At 49.5% G+C, this 20,000-nt stretch overlaps 1 protein-coding gene across 3 annotated transcripts in view; it reads left to right on the forward strand.

Annotated features, from left to right (window-relative positions):
* LOC113804842 (uncharacterized) overlaps positions 1-20,000 on the forward strand; it is a 411,705-nt gene that overhangs the window by 530 nt on the left and 391,175 nt on the right. For all 3 annotated transcript variants that reach the window (XM_070143082.1, XM_070143080.1, XM_070143081.1), the window contains exon 1: positions 1-5,402. This exon is cut by the window's left edge and continues 530 nt beyond it. In XM_070143082.1, the coding sequence (XP_069999183.1) occupies positions 1-5,402 (5,402 nt within the window). The remainder of the gene's footprint in view (positions 5,403-20,000) is intronic.

Here is a 20,000-nt window from a genome sequence, read left to right on the forward strand (position 1 = left end):
CGCCCACTTCACACGCATGCCCGCCTACGTCAACCCGTCCTTCCAGCACCAAGCGCCCTTCGTGAATCCCCCGCCATGCCACGACTATCCTGCGGCAGATCCTAGCTACCTGCCGGCCAGGACCTATCCCCCCAGCAGCGGCCACTACATTTCGGAGAGCGACTACGAGTCCATGTACCACCAGAGGGACGGCTATCCCGTGCTCGAGGACGTGTCTCGCGGCGGCGCGTACGAGCGGCAGGTAGGTGATGTGTACTCCTCGCACGGGTCGTACCAGACCCCCGAGACCTTCCAGGCCAAGACGAACTACCTCTATCCCAACTACTCTCCCGCGAGACACGGTGGCGCCCGGGAATCTGGGGGAAAGGATGAAAGGAAGGCGAGTGTTCTGAGCGCCGATTCCCTCGAAGACCTGCCTCAGAGCCCGACGTCTCCCGTCTCCCCGCTGCCGCCGATGGAGGGTCGTAAGAGTTCCTGTTATAACGACTCCTTGGAAGACGTCCGTCCAAGACTCGTCAGCGAACTACGTGAATTCTTTGAGCGGCAGAAGTCTGTTGCCAGCAACAGCAGTCCAGAGTCTGACAGTCTTCAAGATCGTCGACCCGACGCGGAGAAGAATTCTGCCAACACAGAGAGCGTCCAGCCGAAGGAGAAAATATCTGCAGAGGTCCAGGTTGACATCAGCTCGTCAGTCTCGAGTGACAAAACGGAAGATGCGGACACTAACACGACGGAAGAAGAGACCGTGGACACGACACAGGAATCGTCCTCAGACGACCCGACGAAGGAGTTATTAGAGTCTCAGAAGGAGACACCTCCCACGTCGAATTTGCGGTTAGGAGACGTGGCGTTCCTCAGGGCAACGCAAGACACACCGCAAACACTCCTAGCATCTACGAGGCTCGTGCAGGCTACGCTGAAGCCTTCCCCGAAGGCCACTACCTTCTTTATTAGTCTTGAAAGCAAATTTAAGGTTCCTGAGTTCGAAGACACGAAGAAGGAAGAGGAATCAGACAAGAAAGAAGAGGAAGAAAGTGTCGCAACCAGCTTTAGGGACAATTCGTCTTACACGTCGAGCGACAGCAAAGAGACGCAGTCCTCGCCGAACACGTACGAGGACGAGACCGACTCCTGCGACCCGGCCGATTACCAGGAGTCCCAGCTGATCCTCCGTCACTTCGTCGCCGACTGGGAAAACGAGTCCCCGCCGAGCGACCACGAGTCGGACATCGACGAGTTCTTCCTGGTGCTCGACTCGACCGGAGGGCAAGGCAACTTCAACTTCCCGTCAGACAGCTCGTCCGTGCTGTCCTCCGTCGGGAGCTCTCTATCCGACCAGAAGTCAGACAATCACTTCCAGGAGCAGGACTCGTACGACGACGGCAACCTGGCTGACGTAGGAGAGCCCGACACCTCCAGCTCAGGTCTGAGTCCGGTGGCAGAATCCACCAGCACCGAGAGTAATTCTCCCACTCCGGCTCTTCCAGAACCTTCGGACGAGAAAGACGGCTTCCTTGACGCTGCTCCCCACAACGTTATTGTCAAGCCTTTTTTAGGATTAGGTAAGGGCAGTGCTCAAGAGTCTCATGCGGGTTCTGCCCTGGGTACCGAAAACACAACTGTTGCTCATCCTGACTCTCTCGGCGAAGAGGGGCACGATAGCGACGAATTTGAGACCGTCATTGACACCGTACTGTGTGACAGTGATGACAGTTGCCATGGGTCCTTCGATGGCAACACTAACACACTACTAACCCCAGAACTAACTAACCCGCCGCTGGCAGACGCCACCGATGAGTCTGCTCCAGCGTCGACTCCGTCCAGTGATATCGAGGCTTCTATCGAAACCGTGCGCAATTTCGACGCTCATTGCAAATGCAGCCCGACGTCAGATGCCGGCGAAAAATGTGCTGGGAAACGTGCGGATAGATTGACTTCGGATCTAATCAAGGCCGATGCACCTGTCATGACCGGAAATGATCACAATCAGAGTGCAACATTGTCCGGTCAGGGAGTCGCGGACCCGATAGGGCCTCATTACGCAAATTCGCGTGATCCGCGTGAAAATGAGGTCACAAGTGGCCGGAGCTCCGCCCCGGGTGAGGCAAGCGGCACAGATGCTGACCCACACGCTACTACCGTCGCAGCCGCTCAGCTGGCAACTTGCACTTTCGATTTCGCTGCAGAGGACCAGCCTACCCCTGACCTTGAGGCACTGGCCACTTTGATAGCGGAGCGGATCATGAGTGGCACCCTACCATCGACCAGTGCCAGTCAGAGTGGGCCAGGAGGCACTACCGCTCACCTCGCGCCAGGAATACACTCAGCCACTCGCAGCTGTGACGACTTGCTCGTGACGAGGTCAGTCACTGTCAGCACATGTGAGGATACGGACGGCGCTCCACACTTGCCCCTTGATACAACGTCGCCTCCTGTAGTAAACATCGATTCATGCGAAAGTGAAAGTGATCAGCGTGCAGCGGCCAGCATGAGCGGCGAGGTGTGTGACCTGCAGTGCGCGCATGCCCTTAGTCAGGCGGAAAACTCAGTGAGTGAGACATGCAGTGAAGATACGAGTCCGGCGGCGGTGAACGAGAGTAAGGGTGGAATGAGTGAGAAAGAGAGCCACAAATCGTGTGAAATGCTTAGTCGTTCGCTGTGTCAGGATGAACATCACATCAAAGAATATAGTGACAATGTTGTGAAAGAAGTGATAAAAGATATATCTCGGCAAGTGTCTAAAACATCCGATATAGGTGACGAAATCATGACAGACACCGAGGAGGAGTGTAGGAGCGCCGATCAGACCGCGGCGAATTCCCACGCCAATCCTGCCAGCAAATCCCCCGCGACGACGCCCCACTTCGAGGCTCCCAGGCCGGTGTTCCCGAGGAAGGACTCCAAAGGGTCGACCTGCGATTCCATCGAGAGTCGCAAGACGTCATTCAGCTCCACGATCACAACCCCCGATGATGAATTCATCGACGTGTCTCCCTCGGGAGACACGCCCGTTAGGAGGTATTCGAACTCCTCCGGAATTTCGTCTTTATCAGAGACGAGTGCCAGGAAGCTGTCGTTCTCGTCCTCGATGTCAGACGACTGGGAATGGTTCCCGGGAAGGAAGAAGAGCATGCGGGGCCAGGCTCTCCACGAGTACAAAGCAGCGCCGACGTCGCCGACGGAGTTGGGGGAGAACGCTGACGTGCGAAAGATGTCCGGCGCAAGCACGGCGTCCATGCAAAGTTCAGGGATCAGCTCCATGACCGGATCTGCTTGTGAATCTAGTCTGAGTGAAGGGCGAAAATTCTCAGCAAGTTCTGGTGTTTCCTGCTTGTCAAAGATTAAAGAGGAAACGAGGATGGTCACTGATGAGGATTTAGCAAAATTGGAGTCATATGAACAAGATAAAGACGTACAGACTATGAAGGAAAAAGAATTCTGTCACAACATCACCCCTGATGGAAAACCACTCACCCTCCCCCCACCAGTGTGGCCTCGAGGTGCTGTCAGACAGGAAGTCAGCGAGAGCAACAAGCATCCCGCTCTTGTTGACCCTCAGAGCATGAATTATGCAGACTCCAAGACGGAGAATCTAGAATTTCTCGTCAAGAGAGCTGAGATCTTGAAAAACTCCAACAGCAAAATTCGCATAGAGCAGCAGAAGCTCGATCTCCCCCTGATTTGCCCTTCGTCATGCCCGCTCAGACGGAAGGAGTACATGTCAAGTGATGATCTCGGCCACCTCCACTTGCACACCTCCGAGCAGAGCGACAAGGAAAAGAGAAAGTCGCTAAATTTTGTGCCTAAACTCATCAAGCCAAAACCGCGAAGCTCCCTGCGCTCGAGGAGGCTGACTCTTCACACCTTCGAGAACATAGCAGACCAGTGGAGGAAGCAAAATGGCGCGAGCAACGAAGCCGCAGAGAAGAGCGAGTCCGCGGAGATCCTGGACGATAACGAGCCTCCCGAAGGCATGGAGAAGGAGGTGGAGTTCAGACGTAATTTGGTTCGCGATCTCGAGAGACTGGAGGCCGAGATCGACGCCGAGGTGCTGGCGCTTGAATCGGAGTCCATGAAAGGCGGGAGTGACTCATCCTCAATCGCTGTCGTCTTCGATAGCAACGAGTCAGTAGCGTCAGGTATAAGCTCTCTCTGCGGCAGACAGTCTGAAGTCGACAATGCAGACGAGACTTCCTCCATATACGAAGCAGACAGAGAGATCGTCGAGTCTAACATTTCTCATGCAGGTGCCTTTAGCGAGAGAAAAGCTAAGAATATGAGCCTGGCGTCTAAGATCGACCGGGTCCTCCCACTTGACCTGGACAGCGATCTAAATAAATCGAGCAATGAAGTAGTACTCGAGTCGGGGAATTTCACGCCGCAGTCGGACTCAAAGTCTCTCCCAAACCTGATGGAAGTGGGAGAGGCAAAGATCCTGGACGACTCTACGCCCGAGCCCAGGGACCCCAAGGACCCCAAGAGGGAAAGCTTAAAGTCCTGCAGGAGCGCGGAGACGATGCTGAGCGTCGAGGAAATCGTCCCGTGCAGCAACTACGAGTTCAGCGAGGTCGCTTTCCCGTCGATGATCGGGTACGACGAGCTTGAGGAGCAGGAGGTCATCGAGAACTTCTCCGACGAAGACCTGGTGACCGACGCCGAGTTCGAGGCCTTTTCGGAGACGGAGCACGACACGGACATGGACAACCTGAACTTGGACCTGTTCGAACCCACGGCGGGGAGCAAGGTGGACGGCAAGATGCTCTCCAAGAGGCAGCGGAAGCTCAGAAAGCTGAAGAGGAAATTCAGCTTCAACAGCAACGACAAACAGCCGAAGGACATAAAGGGCACCATATCGTCTTCCCTCAAGAGGATCAAGGACGCCAAGCACAAGATCGGCCGGCTCGTTCATAAGACTCTGAAGACGGAGGTCGCTCCCGCCGTCTCTTCGGTCGAATCCCTCGAAGCGCTTGCAAGTTCTCAGGCAGCGAATCTCCGCACGACGCACCTGGATTTTTCGAATTTGCATTCCAAGGCCCCCTTAGAACGCAGCGACTCACATTCCTCAAAAGCATCAGGAAGTCAACATTCCGAAACAACTCAGGATGGCACGGAATCTAAAGCATCCGATCCCATAGCGGGAGTGACCAGAAACGCCTCGAAATCCTCGGAAGACAGCCACTTCCTTGGAATATGGGAGAGGCGGCACCAGGACGGCCAGGAGTCGGCGTACTCCTGGTCCGACGCTGACAGTGACTTCGAGTACCTGGCGATGGAGCCTCCCAAGACGGTGGTGGTGTACAAGGAGGGCTGCGGTGCCGACGCGCCCTCCACGGCGGCCCCGAGTGCTCATCAGCTCCCCGCGGACAACAAACAGCAGACGGCAGGTTCTGCATCGCAAGAAGGTGAGTAACGGTCAATGCATGGGTGGCTGGCGGAATTTACTCTCACCAACAATTGATGAATGATGTTATTTCCAGGCGAAATCGTTCTTTAATATGTTCATGCGATACGGTTCGTTGATTCATATATATATATATATATATATATATATATATATATATATATATATATATATATATATATATATATATATATATATATATATATATATATATATATATATATATATATATATATATATATACATGCATACATACATACACATACACATGAGTTCTTATATTTCTGTATACCCTTACAAAAGATTTATCATATGATAAATATTCTGAACATACGTTAGGAAAAACTCCTCACTTGCACAGAATACGCATATAATCACTGATACCTCCATTTTCAAAAACCAACATTCCCACAACTTAAAATGGTAATCGATCCCCTCCGACTCGTACCCCTCCCCCCTCTCTCTCTCTCTCTCTCTCTCTCTCTCTCTCTCTCTCTCTCTCTCTCTCTCTCTCTCTCTCTCTCTCTCTCTCTCTCTCTCTCTCTCTCTCTCTCTCTCTTTCTCTCTCTTTCTCTCTCTCTCTCTCTCTCTCTCTCTCTCTCTCTCTCTCTCTCTCTCTCTCTCTCTCTCTCTCTCTCTCTCTCTCTCTCTCTCTCTCTCTCTCTCTCTCCATATGTTTCCTATTTCTACATTTCCTTGTTCTTTTTTTCTCTTCCCCCTTGGTGCCTGTTTCTACTTTTCTTTGTTCTCCCTCTTTCTCTCTCTCTATAAATGATCACCCCGATAACAGTCCTCCGCATCCTCATATTATGCTCCTCGTCTTGCCACACTTCCTCCGTTCCTTGGCGTCGAGAGAGCGCAAACTCCGCGGGGGTTATCGGGACGGACGCGCGCCGGGGACAGGTGTGGCGGGGGAACCGAGCACCTGTGGAAGGAAACAAGTCGGCTGATAATCATAGGTTTGGAACTGGGTTAAAGCCTTTTATAATGCGAGTTCTACAAGAGTTCCCTTTCGTTGCGAACATGAGCAATTGTTTATCGGCGCGGAGATCAACGAGAATTTATCATTTTCCGATTTTAGGATATTGCATTCATCGGTTTAAGATATCATTAAGTTTCTCAATATATTAAGTCTAAAGTCTCCTCCCGCCGAATGTCAATGAACTAGAACTAAGGACAGTTTAGCTGTTAATAGGTTGGCCAGCGACCTCCCCCCCTCCACTCGGTCGCTCTCTGCACAGGAAATTCGACCTTAATTCAATCATTTATAAGGACAGATTAGAGCTACTGAGCCTTACCTCCATAATTAGGAAATTGATTAAATCAAATTAGATTATTGACGGTGAATGAAGGTCTTCTATCATAGCTGCTTATTACGTTCGTATATGCATGCAGACTGGAATTTATTTATAGATAAATCGGTAGATAAACATAGATATATTGACAGATAGATCGATAGACAGATAAGTTGATACATACATAGGTATGTACATAAACACACACACATATATATGTGTGTTTGTTATGTGTATGTGTTTAAGTGTATATATATGTGTGATGTATATGTACGTACATATACATATATATACATATGTATATGTACACACACACACACATATATATACATATAGAGAGAGAGATAGGTATAGGTATATGTACATATAAATATCTGTCTATCTATCTATCTATCTTTATATATATATATATATATATATATATATATATATATATATATATATATATATGTATGTATATATGAAAGCATAAGATCGTACCTAGTCTTTGCATAATGAAACATTCCAACCATCCTGATTTGCATTCCGCTCTGCAATTGTCCCATCAAAGATGCTGATTTCGCGAGCCCCTCCAGTGACATACACCTTATAGAGCGCCATGAATGTAAACCCAACTTAATATTCCCCTTGTGATGGACGATGCGCGGACTCGCCATTTTTGCGACACGGACCCAAAAGCATCTTTGTCCTCCGAGTTTAAGCTCCGGTTGCACATTCCTTCTCTCCTCTCCTCTCCTCGACTCTACGCTGTACTCTTCTGCTCTCCTCTACTCTACCCTGCTTTTCCTCTCTTCTCTCTCTTCTCTTCCTATCTATCTCCACCTCCCTCCCTCCCTTCTTCTCCTCTCCTCACCTCTCCTCTCCTCGACTGTACGTTGTACTCAACTGCTCTCTTCTACTCTACTCTGCTTTTCCTCTCTTCTCTTCTCTATCTATTTCCACCTCCCTCCCTCCCTTCTTCTCCTCTCATCCCCACTCCTCTCCTCTCATTCCCTCCCCTCTCCCCTCCTCTCCTCTCATTCCCTTCCCTCCCCCTCTCCTATCCTCTCCTCCCCTCTCTCCTCTCCTCTCATTCCCATCCCTCCCCCTCTCCCCTCTCCTCACCTCTCTCCTCTCCTCTCATTCCCTCCCCTCCCCCTCTCCCCTCTCTCCTCTCCTCTCCTCTCCTCCCCTCTCTCCTCTCCTCTCATTCCCTCCCCTCCCCCTCTCCCCTCTCTCTTCTCCTCTCCTCCGCTCTCCTGTCGCTCTCTTCCTCACCCCCACCACTTTCACTGGCGCGATCGCCGCAGTGATTGTTGTGGCATTTCGATTTTTATTTTTTTTTGCTCCTCTTTTTCTTTTTTATTGTCTTTTTTGTATCGCTCATGACTCGGCTTTAATAGAGACGACGCGGTGAGAATTTTAGGGTGAGTGGCGGGTGTGTTAAGGTATGGAGGGGGGGAGGGTGAAGGGGGGGAAGGGGGGAAAGGAAGAGTGAGGTAGGGTGAAAGGGGAAGAGATTGAAAAGAGTGGAAGGGAAAATGAGGATGAAGAAGGGAAGAAGAGTGAAAAAAACGGAAGGGAGAAGGAGGGTGAGGTAGGGTGAAGGGTGAGAAGAATGAGATAAATGAGAGTGAAAATCAGTGAAGTGTAAAAAATGGGAAGAGAAAGAAGAGGCAAGAAAATTCATAGGAAAGATTGTAGAGTGAATAGAGTGATGCAGAGTGAAGTCAAATGATTTACGGTGATCAAAAGGAAAAGCTAAATTCACTGAGGAAATAACCTCGGAATTTTGCAAATACATATCACTACTTTTGGAGAAAGAGAAAAAAGATAGATTTTATAGAGCGAATTTATTGGAGGGGAAAAAAATCTGCCTATCATTTTTAGTCATTTTTCCACATGTTTTCACTCGTCATTGACCTATATTGAACTAACCAAAAAGAAAAAAATATATAAAACAAAGCGAAGGAAAATCGATCGAGGATTCTCATTAACCTTTCCTTTCAATTTCTTTTTGAATTTTTGATCTTCGCTCGAGCCCGAAACACAAATCCCGACACCCCCCCCCAAAAAAAAAAAAAAAAAAAAAAAAAAAACTTCAGCATTTGATCATAAACTTCATCATCATTCAGACCGAGGATATAATATTCTTTTAAATGAAGTGTGAGGCAGTTTAATTAAATCCGGAATGGACATTTTATTCCATGACACGTCACCGAAATTCAGTAGTGTTTTTTGTTTTATTTCGGTGTTAAAAGGCGAATAGGGTTAAATGACGATATATGAACATGCTTATCCCTCCACACATGTAGATACGTAGATAGATAGAGAGACAGATAGATAGGTAGATAGATAGATACATAGATAGATTAGATAGATAGATAAATAGATAGATAGGTAAATAGATAAGTAGATAGATAGGTAGGTAGGTAAATGCATAAATAGATAGATAGATATATAGATAGATAGATAGCTAAATAGATACTATAACTAGAACCTAAAGCCTATGGGCTAGATTTAATATTCTGTTTATCTATTTATATATCCATTTATTTATTTATTTATTCTGTCCACATTTTTATAATCATGTAATGTATACTTTTCATTAAGGTATAGAAATAGACAGATAGATAGATGAATAGATACTATAACTAGAACCTAAAACATATAGGCTAGGTTTTACTATTCTGTTCATTTATTTATTTATTCTGTCCACATTTTTTTATAATCATGCAATGTGTACTTTTCATTAAGCCTTTTTCCTTCCGTGTAAGCAAACAGATTTATGGCGCGTTCATGTCAACATCGTAATGCACGATTTCATATTGATGTCACCGGTTATTGAACCTCCCTCGGCCACAGCGCTGATGACAGGTAACAGCTGATTATCCGTCACAGGTAACTAGCGCGGGCGAGAAAAAGGCCAATCCGTACCTGGCGATCTCCTATTGAAGTTTCCTGTATTGCTTCACACTAATCAGCCTTGACAGGGGGCCGGCCTGTATCCCCGCTTGTATGTCGACATTTTGTAACCTTGGGCGGGTCATCTGTATTCGGCGGCCCTGGTTGTGCTACCTGGGGCACAGGTACGCACGCAGGCACACTTTCGCACACGCACATGTTTGGGTTAAGGTGCAAGTACATGGTAGCATATATGGGAATAGAAGCACACACACACACATATATATATACGTGCATGCATACGTAAGCGAACACATGGACGCGCACACATACGCGCATGCACACCCACACAAACGCACACGCGCGCGCGCGCCTAGAAACACATCCTTTTCTGCTAAAGACAAACCAGAATTCTCTGAGGCCATTTATACTTTGTTTTGTCTTCGTGACCTTTCCATGTCAGCTCTTGTTATTTCACGCTGTCTTCATTCCTATTTTTTCTTTTTCTTCGTTTTCTTTACTTACGTCCTCTCTCCGCCTTCGCCTATCTATCGTTCATTAGATTTTTAAGCGAATGAACCTTTCTGAGCAGGCTTGTGACGAATACCACCACTACTATTTCTACTACTGCGACGACTCCTAGTACTATTTCTACACCGACAGCTATTGTTGCTGCTGCTGCTATCGCTAATACTACTGATCGTGATGATGATGACGATAGTGATGATGGTGATGATGATAATGTTGATGATGATGATGGTGACGATGACGACGAAGACGATGTTGACAACGATAATAATGGTATCGACATTGACTGAAAACTTTTTTTTTTCTAATCTTGATACGGGTGTGACAAAAAAACAATAACACAGCGAAGCCTTCTATCTCTCTTTATTATTTTTTTCCTTTCACAAATACATATTTCAAAACTCCCATCTCGCGAAACCATTTTTATTTTGTCTCCTTCGTGTATTCTGCAACGCACCAATTTCCTCTCCGTTACCATCTGCAACATTTTATCCCGCGCGAAATGAAGCACCATCTGTTAACAGCTCCTTCCAGGCCACTTCATCCTCAATATCGCGGTAGGAGACTTTTTCTCTCTTTTTCACTTTCGAATATTTGATATTTTTCTTGGATGGAGCGCGGGCCTTATCGATCCAGAGGAAGGGGCGAGGAGATTAGGGAACCGGGGCGCGAGTACTGGGGTGGGGAAGAGGGAGGGGGGGGAGGACGTTGGAGAGGTGGGGGTGGGGGGGAAAGGAGGAGCAAGAGAGAGAGGGGAAGGGGAAGGAGGAGATTAGGGAACCGGGGGCGCGAGTACTGGGGTGGGGAAGAGGGAGGGGGAGGGGAGGATATTGGAGAGGTAGGGGTGGGGGGGAAAGGAGGAGCAAGAGAGAGAGGGGAAGGGGGAGGAGGAGATTAGGGAACCGGGGGCGCGAGTACTGGGGTGGGGAAGAGGGAGGGGGAGGGGAGGATATTGGAGAGGTAGGGGCGGAGGGGAAAGGAGGAGCAAGAGAGAGAGGGGAAGGGGAGGAGGAGATTAGGGAACCGGGGGCGCGAGTACTGGGGTGGGGAAGGGGGAGGGGGAGGACGTTGGAGAGGTGGGGGTGGGGGGAAAGGAGGAGCAAGAGAGAGAGGGGAAGGGGGAGGAGGAGATTAGGGAACCGGTGGGCGCGAGTACTGGGATGGGGAAGAGGGAGGGGGAGGACGTTGGAGAGGTGGGGGTGGGGGGAAAGGAGGAGCAAGAGAGAGAGGGGAAGGGGAAGGTGGAGCAGGAGAGGGAAAGGAAGAGGAAAAAGGGAAGGGGAAGGAGAAGAAAAGGGGTAAGAGGAGCAGAAAAGGGAGAGGGGAGAGGGAGAGGAAGGGGAGGAAGGAGAACGGAAAGGGAGCGGACCAAGGGGTAGGAAAGAGAAAGGGAGAGAAGGGGGAAGGAGGAGCTGGAGAGGGAGAAGGAGAGAAAGGGAAAGGAGGAATGAAACCCAGGGAGAAAGAAGGGAACTAAGAATGAGAAAGAGAGGGGAGTGGAACGACGGGTAGGGAAGAGAGAGGGAGAGGAAAGGACAGAAGAAAAGGAGAGGGTTAGGAAGGAAGAGACACAGAGACGGCTAGATGAAGGAAGATGGAATAAGGAGGAAACGGAATGAAGGGAAGAGGAGCAAGAGGAAAAAGAAAAGAGAGGAAGTGTTGACAGAGGAAATATACATAGAGAGAAACATTAGTAGAAAGAAGTAAAGAAGTGAAACTAGGAACATGCTGTAAGACACAGAAGGCTAATGAAGGCAGGGAACTCGCTAATGAGGCCCACACGGCAGGGTCGCCTGGGTGAAGGGAGGGCGAAGGGGAGGGGCAAAAAGAAGAGGGGAAGGGAGAGTTGGGAAGAGAGGGAAGGAAGAGGGAAGAGAGAAGAAGAGAGGGAAGAAGGGGAGAAAGAGAGAGAAGAAGGGGAGAAAGAGAGAGAAGGGGAGGAAGAGAGGGTGAGAGAGTACGAGAATGAGAATATGAAAGAGTGAGAGAGAGAGAGAGAGAGAGAGAGAGAGAGAGAAAGAGAGAGTGATAACGAAACAAAGACGAAGGAGAAAGGAAAAATAGATTCTAGTCGCTTTAGAAAAAACATAGAAAGGAAGAACGAAGTGAGTAATGGGCGACGGGTCCGAAGCTGCCCTCGTTGGGTGACTGCAACCTTGACTCTCTTGCCGAGGAGCGCTCTGAGAGGAAGCTCGAGCGAGGAAATAGATGCGCCGTCAGACACACCTGTGCATGGCTCCTGCATGACGGCGAGTCGCACATCCTATCAGATCACAAACTTAGTGGAGCGATCAAAGGATATCGGCGCGGGATCAGATTTTCGCGGAAATGGCGCGCCCTTCACGTCCTTTGATAGAATGTGGGATATCGAGCCAATGAAAGAATATCTGAAATTAGGTCTCTCCTTCCCTTGATAACCCTTGCCCCCTGCCTCATCTCTTCCCCTGATAACCCTTGCCCCCCCCCTTCCCCCGCACCCTGATGTACGATAACGATAGGATTTGAGATAACAGTTCGGGCATGCCAGCACAGCATACGCAATGCGGCGAATGCCTTGGACATTACACATATACAGCGTTAAGGCACATTGTGTAAGACCTTTACACGTCGCTTGTTTGCACGACCTTAATAAAGCATTTACAGCGTGCCACGGAATGCTGCCTGTAACGCACGCGAGAGGGGGTGGGCGCTCCACAAGAGAGAGAGAGAGAGAGAGAGAGAGAGAGAGAGAGAGAGAGAGAGAGAGAGAGAGAGAGAGAGAGAGAGAGAGAGAGAGAGAGAGAGAGAGAGAGAGAGAGAGAGAGAGAGAGAATGAGAGAGAGAGAGAGAGGGAGGGAGGGAGGGAGGGAGGGAGGGAGGGAGAGAGGGAGAGAAAGAGAGAGAGAGAAAGAATGTTATTGCGATGGCGCCCCTGGATGAAAAACAAGAGGGAGGTGCGATGCCATCGGGGGTCCTAATCGTCAGCTTTCGTCGATCCTAAACATGGGCGTCCATCGCGGGCGGTATTCTCTCCGCGGTTTCCCCCGTTGGAGAGGATGAAATGGATTCGTCTCCCCTGTGATTATCGTCATCATTCGGCCTCTCCTGCTGTCGGGCTTTCCGTGCGAACCGTCTGGAGGCAGAGGGACATTCGGGCTTTCGAAAGTATGGTTAATCTTACATTCATGCTTAACGTTTATATCTGTACTTATATTTCAACAACTACGAACACACACGCACACACACACTACTTACACACACACACATACACACACTACTTACACACACACACACACACACACACACACAAACACACACACACACACACACACACACACACACACACACACACACACACACACACACACACACACACACACACACACACACACACACACACACACACACACACACACACACACTTACCAACCCTCTTCCCGGCGAAGCATCTGTGCGTGAGGCCTCGGCACAAAACCCATAAATGGCACACGACTTGGCGCTGTTTGCTCACACTTCAGACACTTTTCTCTCCGCGACGGAAATCACACGAAGGAGAGACTAGCGCCGTCGCAACAGAAGCTTTTAGTATTTTCCCAAAGTCGACGGTCGGTGGCGACATTAGGAGGGCGAGCAGGGATTTATTAACTTAACAGATGTTCGACTTTCCATGGATGACGCGGCGAGGTGAAGGCTCAGCGGCGGCGGGCGCCCGGCGCGTTATGCGGTGTCAACTCTCACTCTCTGCGCCGCGGGGGAGGCTGGGTCGGAGGGGGGGGGGGGTTGAGGCGGCCGGGCGGAGGTGGGGGCGGAAGGATAGCGGGAGGGAGGCTGGGCGGGGGAGGGGGATGTGGGCGAGGCGAGAGGAAGGAGAGAGGCGGAGAGGGAAAGGGCGGGAGATGCGGTGAAAAGAAGGATGTCTTTTATCTCGAATTTATTGTCATTGTTTCTCCCTCTTCGTGGCGTTATGTCGTCTTTTGGCACAAATATATATTCCGTATTTAAACACATGTCTGTATATGCACAGAGAATGTTCACAATGTTTTTTTTTAGTGTAAACACTCATGATTATTTATGACCCAAAGCTTGTCATGCCACTTTCATTCCCTTGTTAAAGCGTGTGTAGTCAAGGCAAGCGTTGAGATTAGCAAGTGTAACGAACATTTGTCTATGATTAGGAGGTGCTTATGGTTAAAACAAATTGTGCAAAAACGGCGTACACTGCTGCGAATATGAGCGATGGATGTAACAAATGGATATTCGGTTGCATTAGAGACAGAAGTGACATTCTCCTGATTTCAGCGGCAGATGAAAGAATTCTAAATTCGCGACCTCGATTACCTGGCTAGATTTGGACAGTGCCAACGGTTTCAAAATCCATTTGTATTCTGTATTGTACCTCATCTGCACCACCTGTACAACCCTCTCGCCAAAATGCCCTATACGGGAGGAACTTGCGTCATATGCCCCGGGTATCGTCCACCCCCCCCCCCTCCCCGTCTCCCTCGCTGTCTGGGGGCCGGCTGACCTTGCCTCCGACCGGACCGGCAAATTCATAGTGACCCGAGCCCGGGGAGGCCGGAGCAAGTGCAATTAAGGGCACCTCGATTGTCTTTTTTTTTTTAGGAATGGCCCTGAAATGATTTCATTCGGCCTTTCCAAGCGTTGTGGGGAGAATTTAATCCTCCTAAACAGTACTTGTTAACCTTCTGCTGTTCATGTTCTTCAACGATGCTTTGTGATGACGCGTTGGAACTTTCTCTTGGGCAATTGTTGTTGATGTATGGTTGGCCCGCCCACCTAAACGCCCACTCCCCCGTCCACCTAAACGCCCACTCCCCCGCCCACCTAAACGCCCACTCCCCCGCCCACCTAAACGCCCACTCCCCCCGCCCACCTAAACGCCCACTCCCCCGTCCACCTAAACGCCCACTCCCCCGCCCACCTAAACGCCCACTCCCCCGCCCAGATGCGATCGCCTCTGAAATGTCCTAAAAGGGCGCCCGGGTTCTCGCTCGCCGGAGAACATGCAACGAAAATCCATTACCAAGTTATGGAAGGATTGTGTTCGAAGATATTGCTCAAGTAAAGTGAGATTGTAATTGTTCACACATATTCGAGATTGTTACACACACACACTCATACACACACACACACACACACACACACACACACACACACACACACACACACACACACACACACACACACACACACAGAGGGAGAGGGAGAGGGAGAGGGAGAGGGAGAGGGAGAGGGAGAGGGAGAGGGAGAGGGAGAGGGAGGAGGGAGAGTGGGAGAGGGAGGGGGAGGGGGAGGGGGAGAGGGGGAGAGGGAGGGGGAGGGGGAGAGGGAGAGGGAGAGGGGGAGGGAGAGGGGAAGAGGGAGGGGGAGAGGGAGAGGGAGAGGGAGAGGGGGAGGGAGAGGGAGAGGGAGGGAGGGGGAGGGAGAGGAGAGGAGTGGGAGAGGGAGAGGGAGAGGGAGAGGGAGAGGGAGAGGGAGAGAGGAGAAGGGAGAGGGAGAGGGAGAGGGAGAGAGAGGAGAGAGAGAGAGAGAGAGAGAGAGAGAGAGTAGAGAGAGAGAGAGAGAGAGAGAGAGAAAGAGAGAGAGAGAGAGAGAGAGAGAAAGAGAGAGAGAGAGAGGAGGGGAGCGTGCGCGCGCGCCTACGGCCCAAGTTGTAAATACTCCCTAAAAAGTGCCCCTTTTACAATCAGATTGGGTCGTCTTCCTTTTAGGGGCGCAAGGGAGGTGTTATTCCGCGTGAACAATGGAAGGTCAGGTGATGGACGATAACAGTTCGGAAAAGGGAAAAGTAGTGAAGTTATAATGGATGTTGTTCTCGGACATCTGAGTGTGTGTGTGTGTGTGTGTGTGTGTGTGTGTGTGTGTGTGTGTGTGTGTGTGTGTGTGTGTGTGTGTGTGTGTGTGTGTGTGTGTGTGTGTGTGTGTGTGTTGTGTGTCGGTGTGCGTATTTTGCGTGTATATGTGCGTTTGTGCTTTGGGTGTATGTCTATAAGTGTTCGTGTGCTTGTGCATGAGGAGGATGTGTGTATTTGTTTAATCGTGTGGGTATACCGGTGTGTGTGAGAGGGCGTGTGTTTATTTGTTTACTTGTGCGAGTGTATTTGTGCATCTGCGTGCATGCGTCGCCGAGGTGGGGCGGTGTGATACGAAGGTCACCGATGCCGCACGCTCCCCAGGCCACAGTCACTGGATCGTGTGCTCCCCCTCCCCTCTCCCCCTTGTCCCCTCCCCGTCCACCGCCTACACCTCCCCGCTCTTCAGGCCCTTCGCTTCCCTCTCCTGCGCCCCCCTTCCGCCCACCGCCTCCTCCCCTTCCCATGCCCTCCTTTCGCCTACCTCCCTCTCTCACGCTCCCCTTCCAACCACCTCCACCCGCCCCTTCCCATACCCCCCTTTCCAACCACCTCCTCCTCCCTCCTCCCTCCTCCCCATGCCCCCCTTCTACCCACCTCCCCCTTCAATACCCCCTTCCAACCACCTCCTCTCACTCCACCTCCCATGCCCCCCCCCCCTCCGCCCACCTCCTCATCCCCCTCCTATACCCTCCTTCCAACCACCTCCTCTCAGTCCCCCTCCCATGCCCCCCTCCTCCTGCACCTCCTCTTTCTTTGGCGCACAAGGAGAGGGTGATACGAATGAGCGTCGTTTCGCCCAGGATACCAAGCTCGCCGAATCCTTGAAAAGACCAAAAACCCGCATAATCAGCCAGATTTTGAGGACGAAATTAATCTGATTTGGGAAGCACGCGTCGGCTGGTAATAATAACCTGTTTGGGAGGTTGATTGTTTTGAGTTTTTGTCTCGCTTTTGCATTGCTTGCTTGTCCTTGCTTGCGCCCTTGCTCCCGCTCGCCTCCGTTTCTTGCTTTATCTGCTTCTGCTTCTCAGCGGATGCACTCAGGGATCTTATTTTTTATTATTTTTTATTTTTTTATTTTTTTTTGAAGCAGGAGACCTTCATCACTTGTTTTTTTCCTCAATTTTATCTGCTCGTTTTTCGTAACAATTGTAAGTTACCTTTTTGTTTGTTTTGATTTTTATTATTCATTTTCCTTTGACTTTTTATCGTTCTTTTCCTCGCACTGTCTTCCCTTGTCATTTTCTCTTGCTTTCTTTTCCTCCTTGTTTTCTTCTTTTAGTGCTTCTTGCTCTTCTTCTTCTTCTTCCTTCTCCCCCTCCCCTTCCTCCTCCACTTCCTTTTCCTCCTCTCCCTCTTCCTCTTCCTCCAATCTTTCCCTCTTCCTTCTCCTCTTCCTCATCTTCATTTTTCTTCTTCTCCCTCCTCCTCCCCCCCCCTTTCTCTCCCTCCGCCCTGCCATCACCATCCTCATCACCATCAATTTAGACGATTACCGCTGACTCGCCTCTTGGGTCACTCCTTCATTTGGCGTTCAGGAGCTGCAGTGACCTCGCCCTCATGTCATATTTCGTGTATTTTCGCTTGTGTTCTTCTCCTTGCAAAGAACAGACTATGCATGTGTTCTTTTCCTCGCTAAGAACACGCTGTCTACTTGTTCTTCTCGTCAAGAACATGCTGTCTACTTGTTCTTCTCCTCGCTAAGAACACGCTATCTACTTGTTCTTCTCCTCGCTAAGAACACGCTGTGTACATGTTCTTCTCCTCGCTAAGAACATGCTGTCTACTTGTTCTCCTCAATAAGAACACGCTGCCTACTCGTTCTCCTCGCTAAGAAAATGCTGCATACTAGTTCTTCTCCTCGCTAAGAACACGCTCCTACTTGTTCTCCTCGAGGAATGGTTGCAAAGAACACAGCACCTGATTCCCCCAGCCTGCCCCCCCCCCCCCTGTCAGCATATGCCCATCATCCCCAGCAGGTGAACTTTAAAGAATAGGATTTACTTTCGACCTTCATTGTTGCTTTGTTTTATTTTTTTCTCTTTCGTTCTTGTTTTTTCTCTTTTCTTATTTTCTTGTTGTTTTCTTCTTCTAATCTTTATCGTCGTAATCTTTTTTCAAGCGGGAGACTGAGCATCTAAACAATAATGTATTTTTTACTAAGAGGAATTGCGAGGCGGGAGCCATTATCTCCGTGTCTGGTGAGGTAATGGTGATGCTGAAATAACTCCTTGGAAGTCGGAGATGAATCTGATTGGAGATGACTTGGAGATTTTTTTCTTCTTTTTTTCTTTAGTTTAAATGTTTGGCGTTTTTCTCTCCTCCTCCTCCTCCTCTTCCTCCTCTTACATTTTCTCTTCCCTCTTCTTCTTCTTCTTCTTCTTCTCCTCCTCCTTCTTCTTCTTCTTCTTCTTCTTCTTCTTCTTCTTCTTCTTCTTCTTCTTCTTCTTCTTCTTCTTCTTCTTCTTCTTCTTCTTCTCCTCCTCCTCCTCCTCCTCCTCCTCCTCCTCCTCCTCCTCCTCCTTCCTGTTGTTAATTTTTCTGGGGGGGGGGGTACTTTGTCCGTATTTTATCTTTTGGGTTTCTGATGGTCATGAATGTCACGATGAAGGCAAAGATTATCAAGACAGTTTGCGAGTCTTGACCTACCACAGCGCAGATTTCTTTAAGATTCTTTTTAAAAGCTGAAGCTCTTTCCCTCCATCAATCAATCTATGTATCTATCTGTCTATCTACCTCTCTGTTTATTTATCTGTCTCTCTTTTATTATCCCTCTGCCTCTTCGCCCTGCGTCCCTCGCCTCCTACTCCCATTCAGCTCCAGCTCTGCGTCGTGGGTGATGGCGTACCGCGTTTTTTAAAGGCGATAGCGCGGCGGGAGAGTGGATGGCGGCGTTAATTATTCAGGTGCGGCGACCGGCGGCGTGGCCCTCGCGTCGACGACAGCCTGCGTCCACCATCGCCACCTGGGCCTACCGCAGGAGAACCTAGAGAGGGGCTTAGGGCTGAGGGCGATCTTTTTTTCACCCGGTTTCGATAGCGGGGGCGTTCTCGTGGACGCTTGGACTGAGGAACGTGTGTGGTTTGTTTGAGTTTTTCTCGTCTTTTTGTCAGAGTGTAAGGATTAAGTAGGATTAGTTGACGTGCTCTAAGCAAGCGTAAGATGAACAGATCCGTCCACATGCACATAGATTGCGATCAAATCCGGCTTTTAAGACACATAAGGCTGAGAGAAGACCCGGTTTGGGAGTAGGCCTACGAGGAACGGAACTCTCATGGCTGAGGCGTATGTGGGTGGTGCCAACGCCCCCCCCCATCCCCCTGTCCTTATAAGGCACCTACCCTCCGACAAGGCCGTTTGTCGGGCTAATAAACACCTTGGACACTGGGTATTTGTCTCCCTAAGTGTCGAGAGGAATTCGGGATCGTTCCGCATGGGCGTGGGAGTGGTTTCGCATATTCATTGTGTAGAAATGAATGGACAAAATGAATTAATGAATAGATAAAGAGTTCATGACTTGCGTAATGAAGCGTTTGCAGTCCACAGGCCAAAATGTATACCGAAAGCCAATTAAAACAATTAGCACACGCAATTACAATTATCCTCGTATCCTGGATGGCCCGAACGCGAGGGCGCCGCGGGTCAGAGTGCAAATGAAATAAAAGGTATTAAAAAGATCTAAACCCGAGATGGATTGGGTCCACCGGGGGGGGGGGGGGGCTGATCCCAACTGATTACGGTGATTCGACTTTCGCCCTTCGGTCATTGCGGCTTCACCGGCTGGTGTTCGGAGCCTCGGTAGTCGCTCGTGCGGGGTCTCGGTACGGTTTGGGGTGTGATTGTCTTTCGTCCTCTTTTCTTGTTTTATTTTCTCCTCTTTTCCATTTTGTGGACTTTTTTCTTTCGTGTTAATTCGTGTCTCTTCTTTTTGCCTGTATTTTTTTCTCTTATTGATGCATTTGTTTCGTTTTACTGGTTCATGTTGTTTGTTTCCTCTTTTTGTTATATTATATTACCATTATCTTCGTTTTACCTACT

This window comes from Penaeus vannamei, chromosome 30 (genome assembly GCF_042767895.1).
Source record: "Penaeus vannamei isolate JL-2024 chromosome 30, ASM4276789v1, whole genome shotgun sequence".
Classification (NCBI taxonomy): domain Eukaryota; kingdom Metazoa; phylum Arthropoda; class Malacostraca; order Decapoda; family Penaeidae; genus Penaeus; species Penaeus vannamei.